The 20,067-nt window shown below is 36.1% G+C and overlaps 1 protein-coding gene across 4 annotated transcripts in view; it reads left to right on the forward strand.

Annotated features, from left to right (window-relative positions):
- The window catches only part of si:ch211-200p22.4 (phosphatidylinositol-binding clathrin assembly protein), a 140,715-nt gene that overhangs the window by 63,073 nt on the left and 57,575 nt on the right, over positions 1-20,067 (forward strand). For all 4 annotated transcript variants that reach the window (XM_059354317.1, XM_059354319.1, XM_059354316.1 and 1 more), the window contains exons 4-8: positions 152-254; positions 2,994-3,087; positions 3,724-3,835; positions 6,154-6,260; positions 12,754-12,795. In XM_059354317.1, coding sequence (XP_059210300.1) covers positions 152-254; positions 2,994-3,087; positions 3,724-3,835; positions 6,154-6,260; positions 12,754-12,795 — 458 coding nt within the window. The remainder of the gene's footprint in view (positions 1-151; positions 255-2,993; positions 3,088-3,723; positions 3,836-6,153; positions 6,261-12,753; positions 12,796-20,067) is intronic.

Here is a 20,067-nt window from a genome sequence, read left to right on the forward strand (position 1 = left end):
ATCTGCATCTGCATGCAGCACACTTATAGAGTCCATATACAACAAATAGACGTTTATAGGACAAATAGTAGAAATCATTCGTGGCCGCTCCCTCACACAGCTCTCTCAGTACATTTATTTTCTTTTCCTTCCTTCCTTGACTCTCTCCCAGGTTACGACATGTCAACCTTCATCAGACGGTACAGCCGTTACCTGAACGAGAAGGCCATGTCCTATAGACTGGTGGCTGTGGATTTCACCAAGATGAAGAGGGGGTAAGAGGAGGCCACACACACACCAAATGGCAACACCAATCATCATCACACACTCGACTTGTGACACTCCAGGAGACGTTCAAACGAGAGACAGAAACCGAGAGTTTTGTCGTTTTCTCAACGAGATCTCTTTCTCATGTGAGGTCTGGCACACAACAGAAGTTTGTCTGTGCCAGACCCGTTCCCACTCACCGGATTAACTGGTTTTAGGCGAGTGATGTGATGTACTGCTGGAGCTAGGAATGCCGTCATAAACAGACGAGTCTCTTTCTGTGCTTGGGGCGGCTGTGGCTCAGTTTACATGACACTTGAAAAAAACAAATGATTACCTTAATCTGACTATAACGTGACAGCTGAAGTGCATGTAAACGTGTTAGTCCGACTAATGTCGGAGTTCTCCAACTTCGATTAAGACACCCAGATAATGTGATTGGAATTGGATTTTCGCCGGTATGTATGACAAGACAACGCATGTGCTCATGCTCCGCATTCTCCACCTCCCCACCCCCCACGCTGGCGTATGACCCCAGAACAAAAACAGTCAAGAAAGCCGGTCGCATTTGCATTAGCAGGTTGCATTAGCTGGTCACATTAGCAGGTTGCATTAGCCGGTAGCAGTAGCCGGTCGCATCAGCCGGTCACATTAGCAGGTTGCATTAACCGGTCACATTAGCAGGTTGCATTAGCTGGTCACATTAGCCGGTCGCATTTGCCGGTCGCAGTAGCCGGTCGCATCAGCCGGTCACATTAGCAGGTTGCATTAGCTGGTCACATTAGCAGGTTGCCTTAGCTGGTCACATTAGCCGGTCGCAGTAGCCGGTGGCATCAGCCGGTTACATTAACAGGTTGCATTAACCGGTCACATTAGCAGGTCGCATTAGCCGGTAGCAGTAGCCGGTTGCATTAGCCGGTCGCAGTAGTCGGTCACATCAGCAGGTCCCATCAGCCGGTCGCATCAGCCGGTCGCATTAGCTGGTCGCCAGTAGCGACGGCACAAAGTGTCGGACTGAGATCAACCATAAAGGCGGCCATATTAACCCATTGAAACGACGCATATCGCCATAAAGTGTTGAGGAGGAGGACATGTTCCCGTCAGTTATTCAATTTTCTCAGTTGCATGTAAACTGGGACAAGGACAGAAGTCTGTTTAGACGCCAAAATCGCTTTTTAAGCATAGCTCGATTAAACTGTGCATGTAAAAGCACTGAGTGTCTCAGCCAGAATAACCAGGTACAGAAATGAAATGGGGAATGATTTAACCTGAATCGGTACTCAATAGTACAGAGGTATTACGGTCAGTACCCTTAAAAGTACTGAGTTAGGTACCCAACCCCAGTAGGAAAACCTTTTTTTCCACGCTGTTGGGTAAATGGCCCTTTTTCTTCTTCACCTGTTGAATATCTGCAGTTTCGTGCCAGTTGCATGATAGAAATGTCATCAACCCACTTGCTGGCTGTGAATTCTCCAGCTATTTCATTCATCAGTGCCAATCACTGCCCATGTTTATCAGATGAATTAACTCTAATTTGTTAAATGGAAGCATGTCATCAACATGGCTGAGTTTTTTTCTGTCCTCTTCCTGCCCATGATTAGGTTCAGATGGAGAGTTGACCAACAGGATGATGGCAGAGGATTAATTGTGAAAGGAAATGTGCATATAGTCTCCATATCCTTTTATTAAATATTCTAAGTTCTTGTTGTTGTTTTCAATCTGTACAGCACTTTGAATTACACTGGATTTGTTAAAAAAGTGCTGTATAACTACACTCATGGAAACAATGATCAGACCATTGTTTTCTTCAATTCATTGTTCATTTTAATGCCTGGTACAACTAAAGGTACATTTGTTTGGACAAATATAATAGCAACAGCTGATATCTATACATTTTCCAAGGTTTTTGTGATGCTGATTTGGGTTATTATCAAGAAAACCATGGAAAATGTCTAGATATCAGCTGTTGCTATTATATTTGTCCAAACAAATGTACCTTTAGTTGTACCAGGCATTAAAATGAACAAGAAACTGAAAATAATGGGTGTTCTAATATTTTTTTCCATGACTGTAAATTTGATTGATTGATATTTCAGAACATTTTGTATTGAAACCCAGTCAATGAATAGTAATAACTTGATAATCAGAGAGCTTTAGAGGTGCTGGCTGGCGTTTTTTGTTACTTTTAGACAGAATCTGTTTAGCTGTTTCCTCCCGTTCGTCTCGGGGGAAATCTCCTCATCTGACTCTTGGCAAAAAAGTAACAAAACATATTTCCCCCAAATGTCAAATTTCTCCTTTAATGTCAGCCATTGTTATATTTTCAGGCTTTAACTAATGACAATGCAGCCTTGCTGGAGACTTCTGTATGAAAGTGACAGTGGGTGTGCACCGTTTCTAGAGGTTGTGTTAGTAAAGATCATTTCAATTTCACACACACCAACTGTTACAGTGGAATTATACAGAATCCTTTCTCGTGCCAGTCCTGCTGAGCAGACTCATTATCTATTTGCAAAATGTGTTTCAGTCTCCATTTGTTGCGAGACACCTTGGGTAGCTGTTACTTTGCATTACTGAGGAAACTTTTGTATGCAAAACATTTGTTTCCTTTTTTTTCTGGCTGTTTCTCATCATTTCTTCGTTCCTTTTTTTGTGTATTTTGCAATTTGCATGAAAATTTGCATACAAATTTCCCTAAACAAGGTGCCCGCGACAATTGTGTGTGTTTTTGTTTCCTGCTTTGTCAGGATTGACGGTGTGATGCGTACCATGAACACAGAGAAGCTGATCAAGACGCTGCCCATCATTCAGAACCAGCTGGATGCTCTGCTGGATTTCCAGGTACCAAGTGTGTTTGTGTGTGTGTGTGTGTGTGTTTTGCACAAGTGTGTCTTTATGCATGCTTGTCAAAGTTGTGGTGGTTCACTTTCCAATCAAAATGTAAATTGAAACAGTTTGCAAAGTGTGAAACCTCTCTTTATTGATGGAGTATGAGAAGCATATTATGGCAACAGATTTTTGAGTTTTAGCATTTGTGTGTGTGTGTGTGTGTGTGTGTGTGAAGTGGAGAGAAGGGGATTGGGTGGGGATTTGCAGAAATTGGTGGGTGCATTGTGGTTTGTGCCAGCGAGCTTCAAAGAGCGATAAAAAAAGATGGTGACGTTTCTCATCGGAATGCATTTGTGTGTGTGTGTGTGTGTGTGTGTGTTGCTTGTCTGTTTGTCTGCACATGATAAACTAAACTGACGGTTGCTGTGTGTGTGGAGATGTTTGCTTCATACCATGGGAGAGAAGTGGTAGGATTTATTAAAAAAAAAAGATGTCTGAGAGCGATGTTTTCTTTTTTTCTGAAAGCCAAGGAAAGATGTGATAGAGATGTCTCCTTTCTCACGTCTCTCTAACTCTCCCTCTCACTCACTCTCTCTCTCTCTTTTCTGCCTCTTCCTCTCTGCCTCTCTCTACCTCTTGACTCTGCAGGCCAACCCTAATGAGCTGACCAACGGAGTGATCAACTCAGCCTTCATGCTGCTCTTCAAAGACTCCATAAGGCTGTTTGCCGCTTACAACGAAGGGGTCATCAACCTATTGGGTAACACACACACACACACACACACACACACACACACACACACACACATTCTTGTACTTCTATCTTTGTGAGGGCCCTCATTGGAATAGTGAATTCCATGCCAATATTATAATAGTTTTGGATTTTTCATTAGTGTTCGTTTTAATTTCCTTAATTTTTGTTTTCAAATCCAGTTAGTTTTAATGAGTTTTAGTTTTGGTTTTAGTTTTTTTGTAATGCTGCATTTGTTGGGTGGGAGATTAAAAGAGGCCACAGTAAATTTTGCCTTTATTTCCTTTGTCTGATCCATCTTCATTATGTATGAAAAAAGTTGACAAAGACGAAAACGAAGGACATTTTCACTATAATTTTGGTTAGTTTTGTAACCACAAATACAGTTTCAGTTAGTTTTTCAGTTATCGTTTTTTTAACTCTCATTTTTATTTTTATTTCAGTTAACAAAAATGTTTTTTCAATTCTAGTTTTCGTATTGCTTATCGTTTTCGTTAACTATAATAACCTTGTTTCCGAGCCCCTTAACCCTATCTTCACTATCACAACTAAATGCCCAACCCTCTAACATAAACCTAATTGTAACCTTTAACCCTTAAAACAAAGTCTGAAATCTAAAAAAGCCTTTCAAGAAGTGAGGACCGGCCGAAATGTCCTCACTTTGCAAAAATGTCCTCAATCTGTTGGTTTAAAAATGTGTTCCGGTCCTTACTATGTAGGAAGTACAAGAACACACACACACACGCACGCACGCACGCACACACACACACACACACATACACACAGTGTAGGTAGAGCTACAGATTGTTTTGCATGTACAAACACATAACGTTATGTCTGGCTGATATGTAAACACACACACATTCACACATGCACGCAAACATGTGCACGCAGTCTGGTTGTCATGGCAGCAGAGTAGTTTTTGACAAGCTGTCATGCAGCAGCTAAGTGCTTCTGTTTGTCTCCAATCAATCATGCACTGATTGTTCCTGACTCCTATCTCGCTCCCTCCCTCCCTTCCTTCCTTCCCTAAACATTTCCTTCTTCTCTTTTTTCTTTGTAAATATATATTTGTCAATCACCTCTCTGCCCACATAAGACCACATGCTAAAAACCTGCGGGTTATATTTTAAGGGTGAGCTCATGTTTAACAGACATGTAAATTTTATGGTCATTCATGCAGTGATGTAATCTAGGCTGAATTAACTCTCAAATGTACGTCGCTTTGGATAAAATCATCTGATAAAAGACATTGTAGATTTGTAGGCTGGACTACTGAACCTTGCTAAACCCAGGCATTCCTCAGGCTACGCTGTCCAAACAAATATTGTAAAAAAAAAACCTGTAAAAAGTTTTACCGTCAAATAACAGTAAACAACTGTCAGTTATTTTACAGATAATTTATATTAAAATATGGATAATGTACAGTAAATGTCTGTATTTTAATTGTATTTAGTTATTTATTTAAGTTAAATATGAGAGTGTTAGGCGATTTTTGCTGCAAAACTTCTTTTTTTCTTTTCTTTTTTTTTCATTTTACTTCTTTTAAACATTTAAAGTTTAACTGTCAGAAAACAGAAAATTGCTTTACATTCAGCAATGTATTTACAGATTACAGATATCAACTTTCATTTTATGGTGAATATTTGTAATAAAAGTATTTTTTTAAATCGCATTTACACTCAATGTAGGAAAAATGAAAAGAAAAACCCTGTAAAGTAATAGAGTAAATTTCTAAAAAAATAATTTAACTTAAAAACGTATTAACATTACCATTACCTGTTTACAACTGGTTCAAAATGCTGCTGGTTATAAACTCGGTCCAAAAAACGAGACCACATCGCTTGTGTACTTGCTCTGGCTTCCAGTTAATTTCAGGATAACCTTCAAAATCCCTTAAATTTTGCATATAAATCTCTCCATGGCCTCGCCCCGACAAAAATCTGAGAACTTCTTACCCCTGATGTCGTCACCACAGGTTGACTGCAGAAATAGGCTTTTATCCAGCAGTTTCATGGCTCTAGAATCGTTTGCCAGAGGCCATTAGACAGACTGAGTCTTTTTTAAAGATGCACCTTAACACCCACTTTTATTCTGTAGCTTTTAATTGTGTTTAACCTGTTAATCTGTCTTATTCCAATTCGCTTGTTTTCCACTCTGTTTATTTGTTTCTGTTTCTACCTTGTTTAATTTCTGCAGCATTAGCATGTCTCCTCCAGGCTGTTTTTCCTATATGTTTTGTCTTTCTGCAGCACATTGATGCAGAAACACTGTTTGCTTTTTAAAGGCGCTATATAAATGAAATAAACTACTTTCTGTCTCTGCAGAGAAATACTTTGACATGAAGAAGAACCAGTGCAAAGATGCTCTGGACATCTACAAGAAATTTCTTTACAGGATGACGAAGCTGTCAGAGTTTCTCAAAGTGGCCGAGGTATATTCGCACACACACGCACACACACACACACACATGCACACACGCACACACAACTCTAATGAGTTTTTAGAGTGAGTTTGCTAGTTTTAGTTTAGTATTTTTTTTTTAAAAATGCTTTAGTTTTAGTTTAGTTTTTATTTAGTTTAATTTTTATTTAGTTTTTCATTTTAGTTTTTTGTAATGGGGTATTTGTTGGCTGGGAGATTAAAAGAGGTCACAGTAAATTTTGCCTTTATTTCCTTTGTCTTCTCCATCTTCAATATGTATGAAAAAAGTTGACAAAGACGAAAATGAAGGACATTTTCACTGTAATTTTAGTTAGTTTTGTAACCACACAATACAGTTTCAGTTAGTTATCATTATCATGTAACCTTAAACCCTTAAAACAAAGTCTGAAATCTCAAAAAAGCCTTAAAAGCCGAAATGTCCTCACTTTGCAAAAATGTCCTCACTCTGTTGGTTAAAAACGTGTTCCGGTCCTCACTATGTAGGAAGTACAAGAACACACACACACACACACACACACACACACACACTCAGGGATATGATTTTCTACGGTGTTTTTTTTGTTAAATTTTATCCCCAGAATATTTTTTTTGGTAGCAACACCTGTTCAAATTAAACTTTTTACTATTTTCCATCATTTCTTGTCTGTTTCTGGTCCTGACCACATCCCCTAAACACACACATTCACACGCAATTAACTAGTCTTTCGCTAATCGACACTAGAAATACTAATCGATTCATTAAAAGCATCATTTGATCAATGCACATTAAGTTACATATTGACATAACGTAATGCTGTCTCAGCTGTTGCAGTGGAGATCTGCAGCTCCTGCAGCTCTGCTCTCATCTCAACCATTGCACAGCAGCACTGAAACTAGCTCATCACATCCCTGATTCCAAAAAAGTTGGGACGCTGTGGAAGTAAAAGCAGAGTCAAAGTGTATACTTACAAAAAAAAAACCTAGAATCAGTTTGAACATTCAAAAATATTGTCTTTGTACAGTTTTCAATTTTTTTTATTTGTAAAAAATGTAATGATATATATATCATTACACTTACAAATAACCTAAAGAACCAATTAAAAAAATGGGGGAAAAAAAAAAAAATATATATATATATATATATATATATATATATATCAATCTTGTATGCGAAGATATTAACCCTCTTAACCCCACCCTGCTGCCGGAAATTTGAACTTTCCCACAGTCCTTGAACGTATCATAGGTAGGAGATGTTTCAGCTAGAAAGAGTGACCAAAAATTTACGCACTTAAAATTCTGATATTTCTGTCAAAATCGCGTTATTCTACATGTCTCATTTAATATAAAAAAACAAGTTAAAAAAATTTCATTCTGCGCTCCTCAGCGACACTGAAACACTGAATATTCACTTAAATCAGACAGAACTGCAGGTTGTTGACACAGAGCAGAGAGGAGAAGCTGTACAAATGTAGATAGTGCAGTATGAATATTGGGTCTCCACATGATACTTGTGGGTACTTTGAAAAGTGTTGGATACATACATTCCATTTTATTCAAACTAAAAGAAAAACAATTTAACAGAGAAGTTCTACTTTTTACAATAAACTTCTTCTTTTCTCATTATAACTGTGCTATTCTGCACAGAAGACATTTTTCCCACTAGCCATGGTTGTGCTGGATCCATAGAGCTGCAGGACTTTATATATTTTATATATCTTTGATTCATTGAAATGAAATACAAGGCAACCTTGAGTAAAATGGAAAAACTGCTCTGAATCAGCTTGGGGTTAGGAAGGTTAGTTACTATATTAGCAATTCCAAACTATATGACTCTTCTTATAGACCACAGTCTCATCAGATATTACACTGACTTCATGAGGCACATTTCTAACCAGAGCTGCTCTGGTGTCATGGTAACTGAGGACAAAATGTTATTGATTTCAGCTACAGTTAAAACCGGATTATGTTTAACCTTATAGAATAGAAGAGTTTCATCTCAAAAAATTAGAATATCATGAAAAAGTTCAATATTTTTTGTCATACATTATTATTAATTATTATTATATATTAATATTGACATATTATTGCATTACATTCTCAAAAATACTGGTACATAAAACATGGTCAGACACATAGAGCAGTGAATCATCTGCATACATAGAAAGACGAATTTCAGTTTTGAGAGAATTCATGCTAAAAACAGCTTCAATTTGAATACAGAATGTCAAAAAAACACCAGAATCAGCAGCACTGTCCATTTCACAACTCCACTTTCTGCCTCCAAGTACAGGTTCATCTCCAAAAATTAGAATATCATGAAAAAGTTTAATATTTTTTGTCAATCATTTCAGAAAGTGAAACTCATTACACGTAGAGTGAAATATTTCAAGCCTGTTTTTCTTGTAATTTTGATGATTCTGGCTTAGAGATAATGAAAACCTCAAACTCAGTGTCTCAGAAAATTAGAATATTGTGAATTGTGAGTCCTGGGTCAGTGGTGATTTGAGGCCATGTCCTCTGCTGGTGTTGGTCCACTGTGTTTTCTGAAGTCCACAGTCAACATAGCAGCCATCTACCAGGACCATAACACAAAATTATTTAAAAAGAGACACAAAATTGCCCTAAAAAAGACACAGAATGACCAAAAAAAAACACAAAATTACCAAAAAAGACACAAAATTATTAAAAAAAGACAAAATTATAAAAAAAAAAAAAAAAAGTAATTAAAGGGACCTTCCACACACAACATGGTAAAGTGCCATTCATATAAAACTCACATTAAACTTTCATATCAAGGTGAGGGCCACAAAATATCGTCACGAGGGCCACAATTGGCCCGCGGGCTGCAAGTTTGAGACCCGTGACCTGTATAATGTGTTATTTCCACTTTTTGAATTAAATTGATATCTATGACATTCTGATTTATTGAGATGCACCTGTACACACACACACACACACACACACACACACACACACATTCTCACACACCACCTGGTTAGGTGTATTTTCCACATGCAGACTGCCTCGTTTCTGCTCACACAGCTACTGTACCGTGTGCAGACAGGAGAACCTGACTTACCCTCACTGCCCCACATTTGCTGTGCAGACACTTACACACACACATGCATATATATAAAATATATATATATATATATACACACCAAAATAACCCTAAGATGGAGGATGTGGTTAGGCGCTCCGTTAGCTCCCTCTCCCTCCGCTCCATCTAATCCTCTCTTCTCCCTCTCTGCTCCCCTCTCCCCCTGACAAAGATGGATCCTCGTGTGGCTCTCCTTCGCCCAGTGCCCACAGATCATCCCTCTTTCTCTCTCTCTCCCTCCTCCTTTGTTCCAGCAGACTTGAAACAGTGAGAATCAGCTACTGTCACACATATATCGGCGGTTCACATTCTCTGCATTAACGTACATTCAATTAAACGTTCCCAGCCAAATCCCTTTTGTCTTTATAATTAGAGTTTAAGAAGCTCCCTGGAAAATTAAGTGTGTGTTTTTCTTTACAGACACAAATTAAAACAATAGTGCTTGATTTAAAAAAATGTACATTCATTGAATAAACTATTAATGACTTTGTTTTTTGCTCTTCACATCTCAAACATTTCCAGGTTTTTTTTTTTTTTTTAAACAGGTTTTCTATTCCAGCAAAGTCAGGGATGGGCAACTAAAATGCTGGAGGGGGCCACAATTTGAAACTGCAATTTTAAATATGTTTACAGTGCAGTAACTTAACATATTCCATGCTCAAATGTATGTACACTACAAAAAAAGTGTCTAAAAACAAGATAAAAACACTAAATCTGAGGGAAATTATCTTGCTGCATGGACAGATAATTTCACTTGACAAGATTTCTTGAATTAAGATTATTAAAAAATAGAAATAAGCATGTTGAAGACTTAAAATAAGAAATTAACTCTTAAAACAAGATAAATTATTAAACACTTCTAAATCTAAGTTTGTTTTATCTTAAGAACCAAATAATTTGCAGTGTATAACAGTATAAATAGGAATCCAAAAGGTTTGAAGCAAATAAAAAATATCCACTTTACTGTGATTTCTTTTTTTTTAGTGCAAGAACAGCAGACCAACATTAATTGCAAGAAGTAATTTTGTGCATTTTTACACTGCACTTTAAAGATTTCATGCTCAAATGCATGTAGTTGTACTGAGGGCCACTTCAAGTGAGGGTGTGGGCCGTATGTGGCCCCCGGGCCTCATGTTGCCCATCCCTGATCGAAGTGATTACAAGGGTGAGACTGTCTGATACGGTACTTTAGGGGACCAGAAGAGATTAGAAGTCAACCTTAAAGGCACATAAAGTTTGTGTTGTTTGCACACTCACTGTAATAACATGTATAATATATTATTATTATGTCCACTTGTGGTTAACTTTCTCACTAGATTTTGTACAATGGTGCATGTAAACAGGCTGCTACATGTGGCCTTTTAACTTTTTTCCGCCCACTGTTCTGCCCACGAGATGCACAACTTCCACAGACTGCTGCTTCCATGAAAAGTTACAAGAACACCAACAATATATGTGGGTTTGGAAAGATTAGACTCTCGTCTTTTATGGTTATTTTTTGGTAATTTTTCAGGAAACGAACGCAATGTTGTAAAAATAATCCAGAGATCCAAACGCATTATCTACAAATTCATTGCCAGGCTTTAATTATCCAAAGTGGTCAATTTGTTGTCATTTAGATTACATAAACCAAATCAAAACAGATCTGAGATGTGCTTCAAATGTCAGATGGACTAAATGTTCAAAATTGGACCAAAAACTAGCTGAAGAAGTTTCATTTATTCTTATTTTCTGCTGATAAATCTGACAATAAGGTGTTTTTATCAACCAAGGTCATGTTTTTAAAGTCCAAGACTTAAAGGGATGGTTTGGGTTTTTTGAAGGTGAGGTTATTTATCCATAATCAGTGTATTAACTATTGTATATGTCCTTCGTTTGGAGAAGCAGGCAGCAGCAAAATGTATTTAAGTCACAAATGTTACGCCCCAGTCTAGGCCCCATCTTAAAAGATTAGTTTAAAGAACAGTTAATATTTATCTACAATAATAACTTCAGTGAATACATGTATATTCTTTGACTTAGTGCTGGACTAAAGCCAAAATAACAAACAAAACGATCCTGTCTTGAAAATAAGAAATCCACCTGAGAAAACAAATGTTACAAAGCCTTACCTCCCTACCTACTTAACCCTTAATAGGGCACTCATTCAGTCAAATTTTTGCAAATTCCAAATTTCAACCCTAGACAGTATTGGAGGATATTACATACAGCCAGAATGTGTAAAAAAAAACGTACGGACCCGGGGGAGGGGGGTAATATTTTGAGAAAAAAGTTTACAAGATTAAAGTGACATACAAGGAAAAAATGTGCAGATTTATGAGATTTAAAGTGGTGAATCTGGGAAAAAAGTAGCTTTTTTCCCACTTTTTTCTTGTAAATCTGCAACTTTTTCGTGCAGATTTGCCACTATAAATCTCTTAAATCTGCAACTTTTTTCTCTAAATATTATTATATTATTATCATACTGATAGGTCAGATGTCATGGTGTCACCGTCTGTGACGTAGCCTGATATTTGTTGATTAGCTGGAAGAAATCCAGAGAGACATGGGGACCCCATTTTGATATCCACTGAAGTAAAATGGGCTTTTAGACATCTTTTGAAACATTTTATAGAGTTATTTGCCAGAAAAAGGAAACAGAAAAAGGTTTTCCGTAATTTAGTCCCTAAATTTAACAATAAATTGACCTCTGCATGTAAGAAATCTTGGAATATGAAGATCTAAAGTTTGACGCGTTGGATAAGAGTGAACCTGAGAATTATATTTAAAATAAAGTGCTCTGGAAAGTTTTCATTATCTGAATATACCTTATGAATAAAAACACATATTTGAGAGATCTTGATGTCATGAACAGTAAGTATCTGAAGGTACAGATGAGGCACAAAACAATGTGATATGCTGATTATGGATAATTGCATCATACAAACCCACTTCAATAAAATCTGAACTGTCCCTTTAACTTTCTTTATATCTGTGTCTTCAAAAGTCACACAAATGTTTCCTGTCTGAGACGATTTTTGGCGTCATTTTCTATATGAATGTGTTCAGTGTTGTCACATCATGAGCCATCAGTCGCCATGCCAACCCTCCCTCATTGGTCAGACATATTTATCACTGTCCAATCACCATCGTCATTCACTGTGCGGATTGGTCGGCTCATCGGCCAATCCAGATGTGCAAAACTTTTTCTTGTTTATTTCTGTTGTCGTTTATGTTGACACTGCCACTGCATGAAGTAATGACTCCCCTGTTTTTTTTTCTTTTTCTCATCTTATTTTCTTTTTTTCCTTTTTTTTTTAATGGACCCTGCTCTTCTTCTTTATTTTTTTCTTCTTCCATTTTATCCCACCTACCTTTCTCCCTTTTTTATTTTGTTGGTTTTGTTTGTTTTTGACGACAGCAAGTTGGAATAGATCAGGGTGACATCCCAGATCTCTCACAGGTCAGTGTACATCTCACCTTCCACTTCCTCTTCTTTCTTTTTTCTGATTCTCCCTCCTTTTCTTGCTTTCCTACCTTCTCGCTACTCGTGGTCTCCCGCTGTACTCACACCTGCACTGTAAAAAATGTCCCGTTGTTTTTACAGAAAAAAACTGGCAGCTGTGGTTACCAGAATATCTCCGTAAAAAATACAGTACATATGTCAACATCTTTACACAACAACATCCTAAAACTGTAGTAATTTTAAAAATTAAATAAATTTTGCTAATTTTACAGTTTAACAGTTAACAGTTTTTAATTTTAGCTGCTTTTATACTAATTATTTATGCAAAATTTACATGCAGATTTTGCTTATTGTGCGTTGAATACCAGTAAATTAACATTCAGTTATTATTTATTGTACACTGAATAGTAGTAAAATTAACAAGTTGTTCTGTAAAGATGTTTACATTTGTACTGTTTTTATTTTATTTTATTTTTTTATTAATTTAAACAAAACACAACATTAGACATAAATCACCAATGGACAAACACAGTAAAAAAAACAAAAAAAAAAACAACCTAAATAAATAAATAAATAAAACAACAATAATAAATAAGAACTTTAACACATTAAATAAAATTAAAACTAAACTGGACACAAATAAACATCAACCATAATTACCACATAAAACATACAGTTTTATAATAATAATGAAGGGTTAAGTTAAATGCCAGCCTTCCACTTCAATAAACCTTTCCCACCTTTCCAAATGTGTACTGTATTTTTTTGCAGAATTATTCTGGTAACCACAGCTGCCATTTTTTTTTTTCTGTAAAAGCAACATCATTTTTTTTTTTTTTTACAGTGTGACTTCACCCCCACATATACCTGTTACTCCCCCTCTTACCACTCATTCTCTCTACTTCACCCACTCGTTTTTTAAACCAAACAACCATCTCGTCTAACCCGATCTTAGTCGAGGCAACTCCCCTCTGGTTCGATTGATTTCCTGCTTTCTCTTTCACTTCTAAATGCTCATTATAGATCCAACAACAGGCCGAGGTGTGTTAAGTCGGCCTGCTTACATCATCATCATCAGGCCTCCTGCAGGTTTCAACCGCGAACAATGATCGTAACCTTGGACAAACAAGAATAATGATAATTGCAACAACAAATGGATCGAAAAACAACTCTACCAGGGAATAGACTCCATGATTTCAGTTGTTTTTTTTAATCTTCAAGGATAAAGTTGCTTTCTTATCTTATTGTGAATTCAGAGGAACGACTTCAAACGTGGTTTTCAGTCCCCTAATGGTTTATTGGAGGACCTCAAGGAGACTGTTTATATCTTTGGTTCAGCTGTTACAGAGATTTTATGTGGAATCAGACATTTAAAACTCAGCATTATACTGTGAACTGTCATCTGTGGCTCCGTCAAGTTTAGTGTTGCAATGATTTATGGATTGGTGGATTTGGTTTAATTTGCAGGAATTGTGTCAGTAATAAGGCTGCAATTTACAAGCAAATCTGCTGATTATTGTCTCTTTGACGGACTAGTTGCTTGTTAAATATCAGATATACAGTCATGGAAAAAATTATTAGCCCACCCTTAGGGCTGGGCGATATGGGCCAAAAGTCATATCCTGATATATTTAGGCTGAATATCGATATACGATAATTCTCCTGATATTTTATCACAAAGTGAGAGCAAATGTTCAGTCAAAGTATAAAAATATGATATAAATGATGATATAAATATAAATATGACATGTCACAAGTAGTTTTATTAAAACTTTTTATTTAAGTTAACACAAATACTGTATAACAACAGGAGTACCTTTAAAAAAAATTAAAGCTCCATTTAAATTTTTTTTTTTTTTAAAAAGCCTATGAAATAGAATAGGTCAATCTTTTTCCGAAATAAATACATTTATATGAGAAAAGAATAACGAACATTTCACACAAACTAAATATGACAAACCCTAGTAAGGGCAGCATTTATATATAAAGAAAGAAAAAAAATAATTTTACTATATTGATATATGCAATATGGTCTAATTCCATATCACATTTAAAAAATATATCGCCCAGCCCTCACCCCCCTTGTTTTCTTTAATTTCTTATTTAATTTTATTGCCTGGTACAACTAAAGGTTTCCATGGTTTTCTTGATAATAACCAAAATCATTATCAAGAAAACCATGGAAAATATCTAGATATCAGCTCTTAAATTAAACTCTTATGAGCTATTTTTGTTGTTAACATTATACTTTTTCAAACAAATGTACCTTTAGTTGTACCAGGCATTAAAATGAACAAGAAATTGAAGAAAAAGAGTGGTCTAATAATTTTTCCATAACTGCAGATGAAAATGTCCATCATAATCTTCTGAAAGCCCAAGTTAAAATTTCTTGTTTTGTTCAACCAACAGTCCCAAACCGCAAAAAAATTCACTTTTACAGTGAAGTAAAACACGAAAATGTTTCTCATCAAACACTGATTTGAAATTGATTGAAATACGATCTCAAAGGAAAGCTTAGCAGCAACCTCTAGTGGCAGCAGTAATAACAATAAAATAAACAGGAGTCTGACCCTGGAGACCTCCGTTTATGTCTCATTTGAAACCTAAAGTCAGCACTGAGTTATTTTAACTGACTGAAACTAACGTGCGTCACATACTCAGGAATGGAAGTTATATTACGACCGAAGAATGTGATCGTTTGCTAATCCTTTATCAAATATGTTCAACTGAAAATTGAAGATATTACATATTACATACCTCCCGGGGGAGGGGGGTAATATTTTGAGAAAAAAGTTTATGAGATTAAAGTGACAAATGTACGAGGAAAAAAATATGCAGATTTATGAGATTTAAAATGGTGAATCTGCGAGAAAAAAAGTTTCTTTTTTCCACTTTTTTCTCATAAATCTGCAACGTTTTCGCGCAGATTTGCCACTTTAATCTAGTAAATTTGCAACTTTCTTCTTTAAATATTATTATATTATTATCATACTGATTGGTCAGATGTCATGGTGTCACCGTCTGTGATGTAGCCTGATCTTTGCTGATTAGCTGGAAGAAATCCATGTGGTTCTATGATAAAACAAAGAGACATTGGGACCCCATTGATATCCACTGAAGTTACCAAATATAGTTCTTCGCCCGATAAAGGGTTAAAAATGTAAAACAACCATCAATTGCAGCCTTGCTTGGACTTTAAGGTTTACTAAACTTTGGCTACTTTAGCACATACTTGTATTGACAAGTTGGCACTTTGGAGCTTTTCCGCCTCAGGAAATCTTTACAGACGGACCTAACTGTAACTTTTCACAGCCTCCCTGAAATGTGACCTTGCTGCTGCGTTACTGAAAATCATTAGAGTGTAAAGCTCGAAGTTAACGGCATGTGGATGGACTGTGTGGGTGTTGAACTCATAGTACAACTGCTAAAAAAGTTGGCTGTGGTCGTTAAACAGACGTTTTTCTTCTCCCTCGCCTGTCGCAGAAAACAAAAGGATCATACATTGTAGGTGGTGGGTTGCATACTGTACTGCTTACCCCCTCCAACCTGCTTAACCCCTGCATGAACAACCCTATATGCTCGTGTATGTGTGTGTGTGTGCAAAAACGCACCTTGTAGAACCTGATAATGTAATAAATTCCCGATAATGTAATAACCCTGATAATGTAATAAAAATCTGCACTTGAGTCCATTGAAAATGTAATAAAACCTGCTAATGTAATAACTTCCTGATTATGTAATAAGGTGCATTTCCCAATAATGTAATACACTTTTTACCACTAATGTAATAAAGTATAACATTAATGGAAGGTTTTTGATTAAATCAAAGATGGCGGAAAATTCAATATGGCCGAAAAACCCCATTGAGGATGCATTGAGCTCGGATTGGCCCAAGGGTAATAACCTCCCATTAATGTTATACTTTATTACATTATTGGTAAAAAAAAAAAAAAAAGTATATTAGATTATTGGGAAATGCACTTTATTACATTAATGGGAGGTTATTACATTATCAGGTTAGCCTTCATTTCGCAAGTCCTGATAATGTTATAATTTCCCAATATTGTAATAATTTAACAGCAGACCACCCATTAGAGCTCTAGCGCCACCAACAGGTCAAAGATGAATGTTTATTAACTTTGACCCGTTCATCCGTTTTTCACAAAGGATGTATCACTGGAACCCTTGGGCCAATCTGAGCTCAATGCATCCTCAATGGGGTTTTTCGGCCATATTGGATTTTCCGCCATCTTTGATTTGATCAAAAACCTTCCATTAATGTTATACTTTATTACATTATTGGTAAAAAAGTGTATAACATTATTGGGAAATGTACTTTATTACATTATCGGGAAGTTATTACATTATCAGGTTTTATTACATTTTCAATAGACTCAAGTGTAGATTTTTACTACATTATCGGGGTTATTACATTATCGGGGTTATTACATTATCGGGAATTTATTACATTATCAGGTTCTACACACCTCATACACTCGCAGGCATGCTCTTGTTTTTCCCTTTTCCTGTGTGGAGCAATATGGTGTCGGGCACAATATGTGTGTGTCGGCCTCAGGTGGCTTTCTTGTAGCTCTCCGCACACACACACACACACACACACACACACCAAATTGCACACAGAGCTCTGGCACGACAAGCAAAAGGCCATGAAACCTCATGAATAGAAAATGAGGCTTCGCCCCTCCGTCTACATCTGCATGAAAGAATCCCTGCACCAGGTTTCGTCTCGCTCATTAAAATTCCTCCCTCCTCCTTTTGAGATGATGTTTTATTTGTCATGCACAACATCATTGCTTGAGAACGCATGGCGGAGGCTCTTTAATAGTGAATGACCCAGGTAATCATTGTGGAAAAAAAGGAAACGAGACAGAAGAAAGGGGAGATTCTCTTTTTTTTTTTGTTTGCTTTTTTTAAGCAGGGGTGACTTCTTTCCCTCCCTTTAAAAAGTTCGTCTTTAGAGAAAAGGTACACTCACACTCAAAAAAAATGTTTTGTTGAATGAACATAATTTTATTATGACAAGTAGTTGCACGAAATAATCTTATCTGAATCTAGATGTTTTTATTATGTTGACTGGACTGGACGTAAATTTAAAAACATATATTATGTAATTCTTTCTCAATTATTTTGAGTTCATTTTACTAAAATTTTCTTAGTAAATCCAATTAAACCCACTTTAAATTAACTTCAATAAATTGTGTATGTTTTTTAAATATATTGTACTCTTTCAGATCAATTAAAATGTTTAAATTGTACATTTTTTAAGTTGATTCGAATTAAATATTTTTTAGCTATCATACATGACAGAGAACCACCAACTTTAATATGATATATATGAATATATATGAATTATATATGAATACAACACAAGAAAGCAGAAACACACTGCTCAGATTCTGTCAACCAGAATCATAAGGATGGAATGAAAAATTTGAGTTACATTTAATTAGATAAAATAAGATTGTCATAATTCTGACAATATATGTTGAAATTACATGTATTTTATAAGTGGAGTTAAATAACACATAATTTCTATTAAAATATGCTTAACCCTTTATCAGGCAAAGAACTATATTTGGTAATTTCAGGTAATATTTCGAGAAAAAAGTTGCAAATTTACTAGATTAAAGTGGCAAATCTACAAGAAAAAAAAGTCGCAGATTTAAGAGATTTAAAGTGGCAAATCTGTGCGAAAAAAGTTCCAGATTTACGAGAAAAAAGTGGGAAAAAAGCAACTTTTTCCCCCCAGATTCACTACTTTAACCCTTAATAGGGCACTCATTGAAATACTTGCAAATTCCAAATTTCAACCCTAGAGAATATTGGAGGATATTACATACAGACAGAATGTGTAAAAAAAAACATACGAAAATAACATTTTGAGAAAAAAGTTGACGAGATTAAAGTGGCAAATCTACAAGAAAAAAATGTGCAGATTTATGAGATTTAAAGTGGTGAATCTGGGAGAAAAAAAGTTACTTTTTCCCCACTGTTTCTCGTAAATATGTGACTTTTTTTTTGTAGGTTTGCCACTTTAAATCTAGTAAATTTGTAGCTTTTTTCTCAAAATATTACCTGACTCTAACTACCAAATATAGTTCTTTGCCTGATAAAGGGTTAAATAATATATGTAACATTTACTAAGGGTCAAAATGACTTTTTTCAGTGCACGACATGTCAAAAGACAGACAGAGGCCCGACTTAGTGTGTGTGTGTCACAGCTAATATTGACCGGACACACACACGGTCCTCTTTTCATCTTTTCAGAGCCTCTGACAGTTAAAGATGGCCTCTCTCTCCTCCAACTCGCTGTTTCTTTAACAACCAGGCAACAGTTTGGCGAGAAGCCGCCGTCTCGCCAGCCGCAAAGGACCCAGAAGCCAAAACGCTCCCAAATGTGTGTGTGTGTGTCTGTGTGTGTTTGCGTGCATGTCTGACAGCACACTTTGCATTCTTGTGGATGGAGACACAGACATGACGTTGTCATCATATTTTCTCAGTGGAAGAATTTCCTCTCCTCTCTGCTCAGCCAAAAGTGAGCTGAACTATTTCTTCTTCTTCTTCCTCTTCTTCTTTTTCTAATTCTTTTTCTTTTTCTACTTCTTCTTCTACTTCTTCTTCTACTTCTTCTTCTTTGACTTCTACTTCTTCTTCTTTTACTTCTTTTACTTCTTCCACTTCTTCTACTTCTTCTTCTTTTACTTCTTTTACTTCTTCCACTTCTTCTACTTCTTCTTCTTTTTCTTCTTCTTCTTCTTCCTTTTCTTCTTCTTTTTTTCTTCTTCTTCGTCTTCTTTTTCTTCTACTTCTTATTCTTCTCTTTCTTCTACTTCTTCTTCGTCTTCTTCTTCTACTTCCAGTAGAATTCCTTTTCTTCTTTTTCTTCTTCTTCTTCTCCCTCTTCTTCTTCCTCTTCTTCTACTTCTTCCTCTTCTTCCTTTTCTTCTTCTTCTCCTTCCTCTTCTTCTTCTTCCTCTTCTTTTTCTTCTACTTCTTCTTCTTCTTCCTCTTCTTCCTCTTCTTCTACTTCTTCTTCTACTTCTTCTTCTTTGACTTCTACTTCTTCTTCTTTTACTTCTTTTACTTCTTCCACTTCTTCTACTTCTTCTTCTTTTTCTTCTTCTTCTTCTTTTTTTCTTCTTCTTCGTCTTCTTTTTCTTCTACTTCTTCTTCTTCTCTTTCTTCTACTTCTTCTTCGTCTTCTTCTTCTACTTCCTCTTCTTCCTTTTCTTCTTTTTCTTCTTCTTC

Source organism: Centropristis striata, chromosome 17 (assembly GCF_030273125.1).
Source record: "Centropristis striata isolate RG_2023a ecotype Rhode Island chromosome 17, C.striata_1.0, whole genome shotgun sequence".
NCBI classification, from domain to species: Eukaryota; Metazoa; Chordata; class Actinopteri; order Perciformes; family Serranidae; genus Centropristis; species Centropristis striata.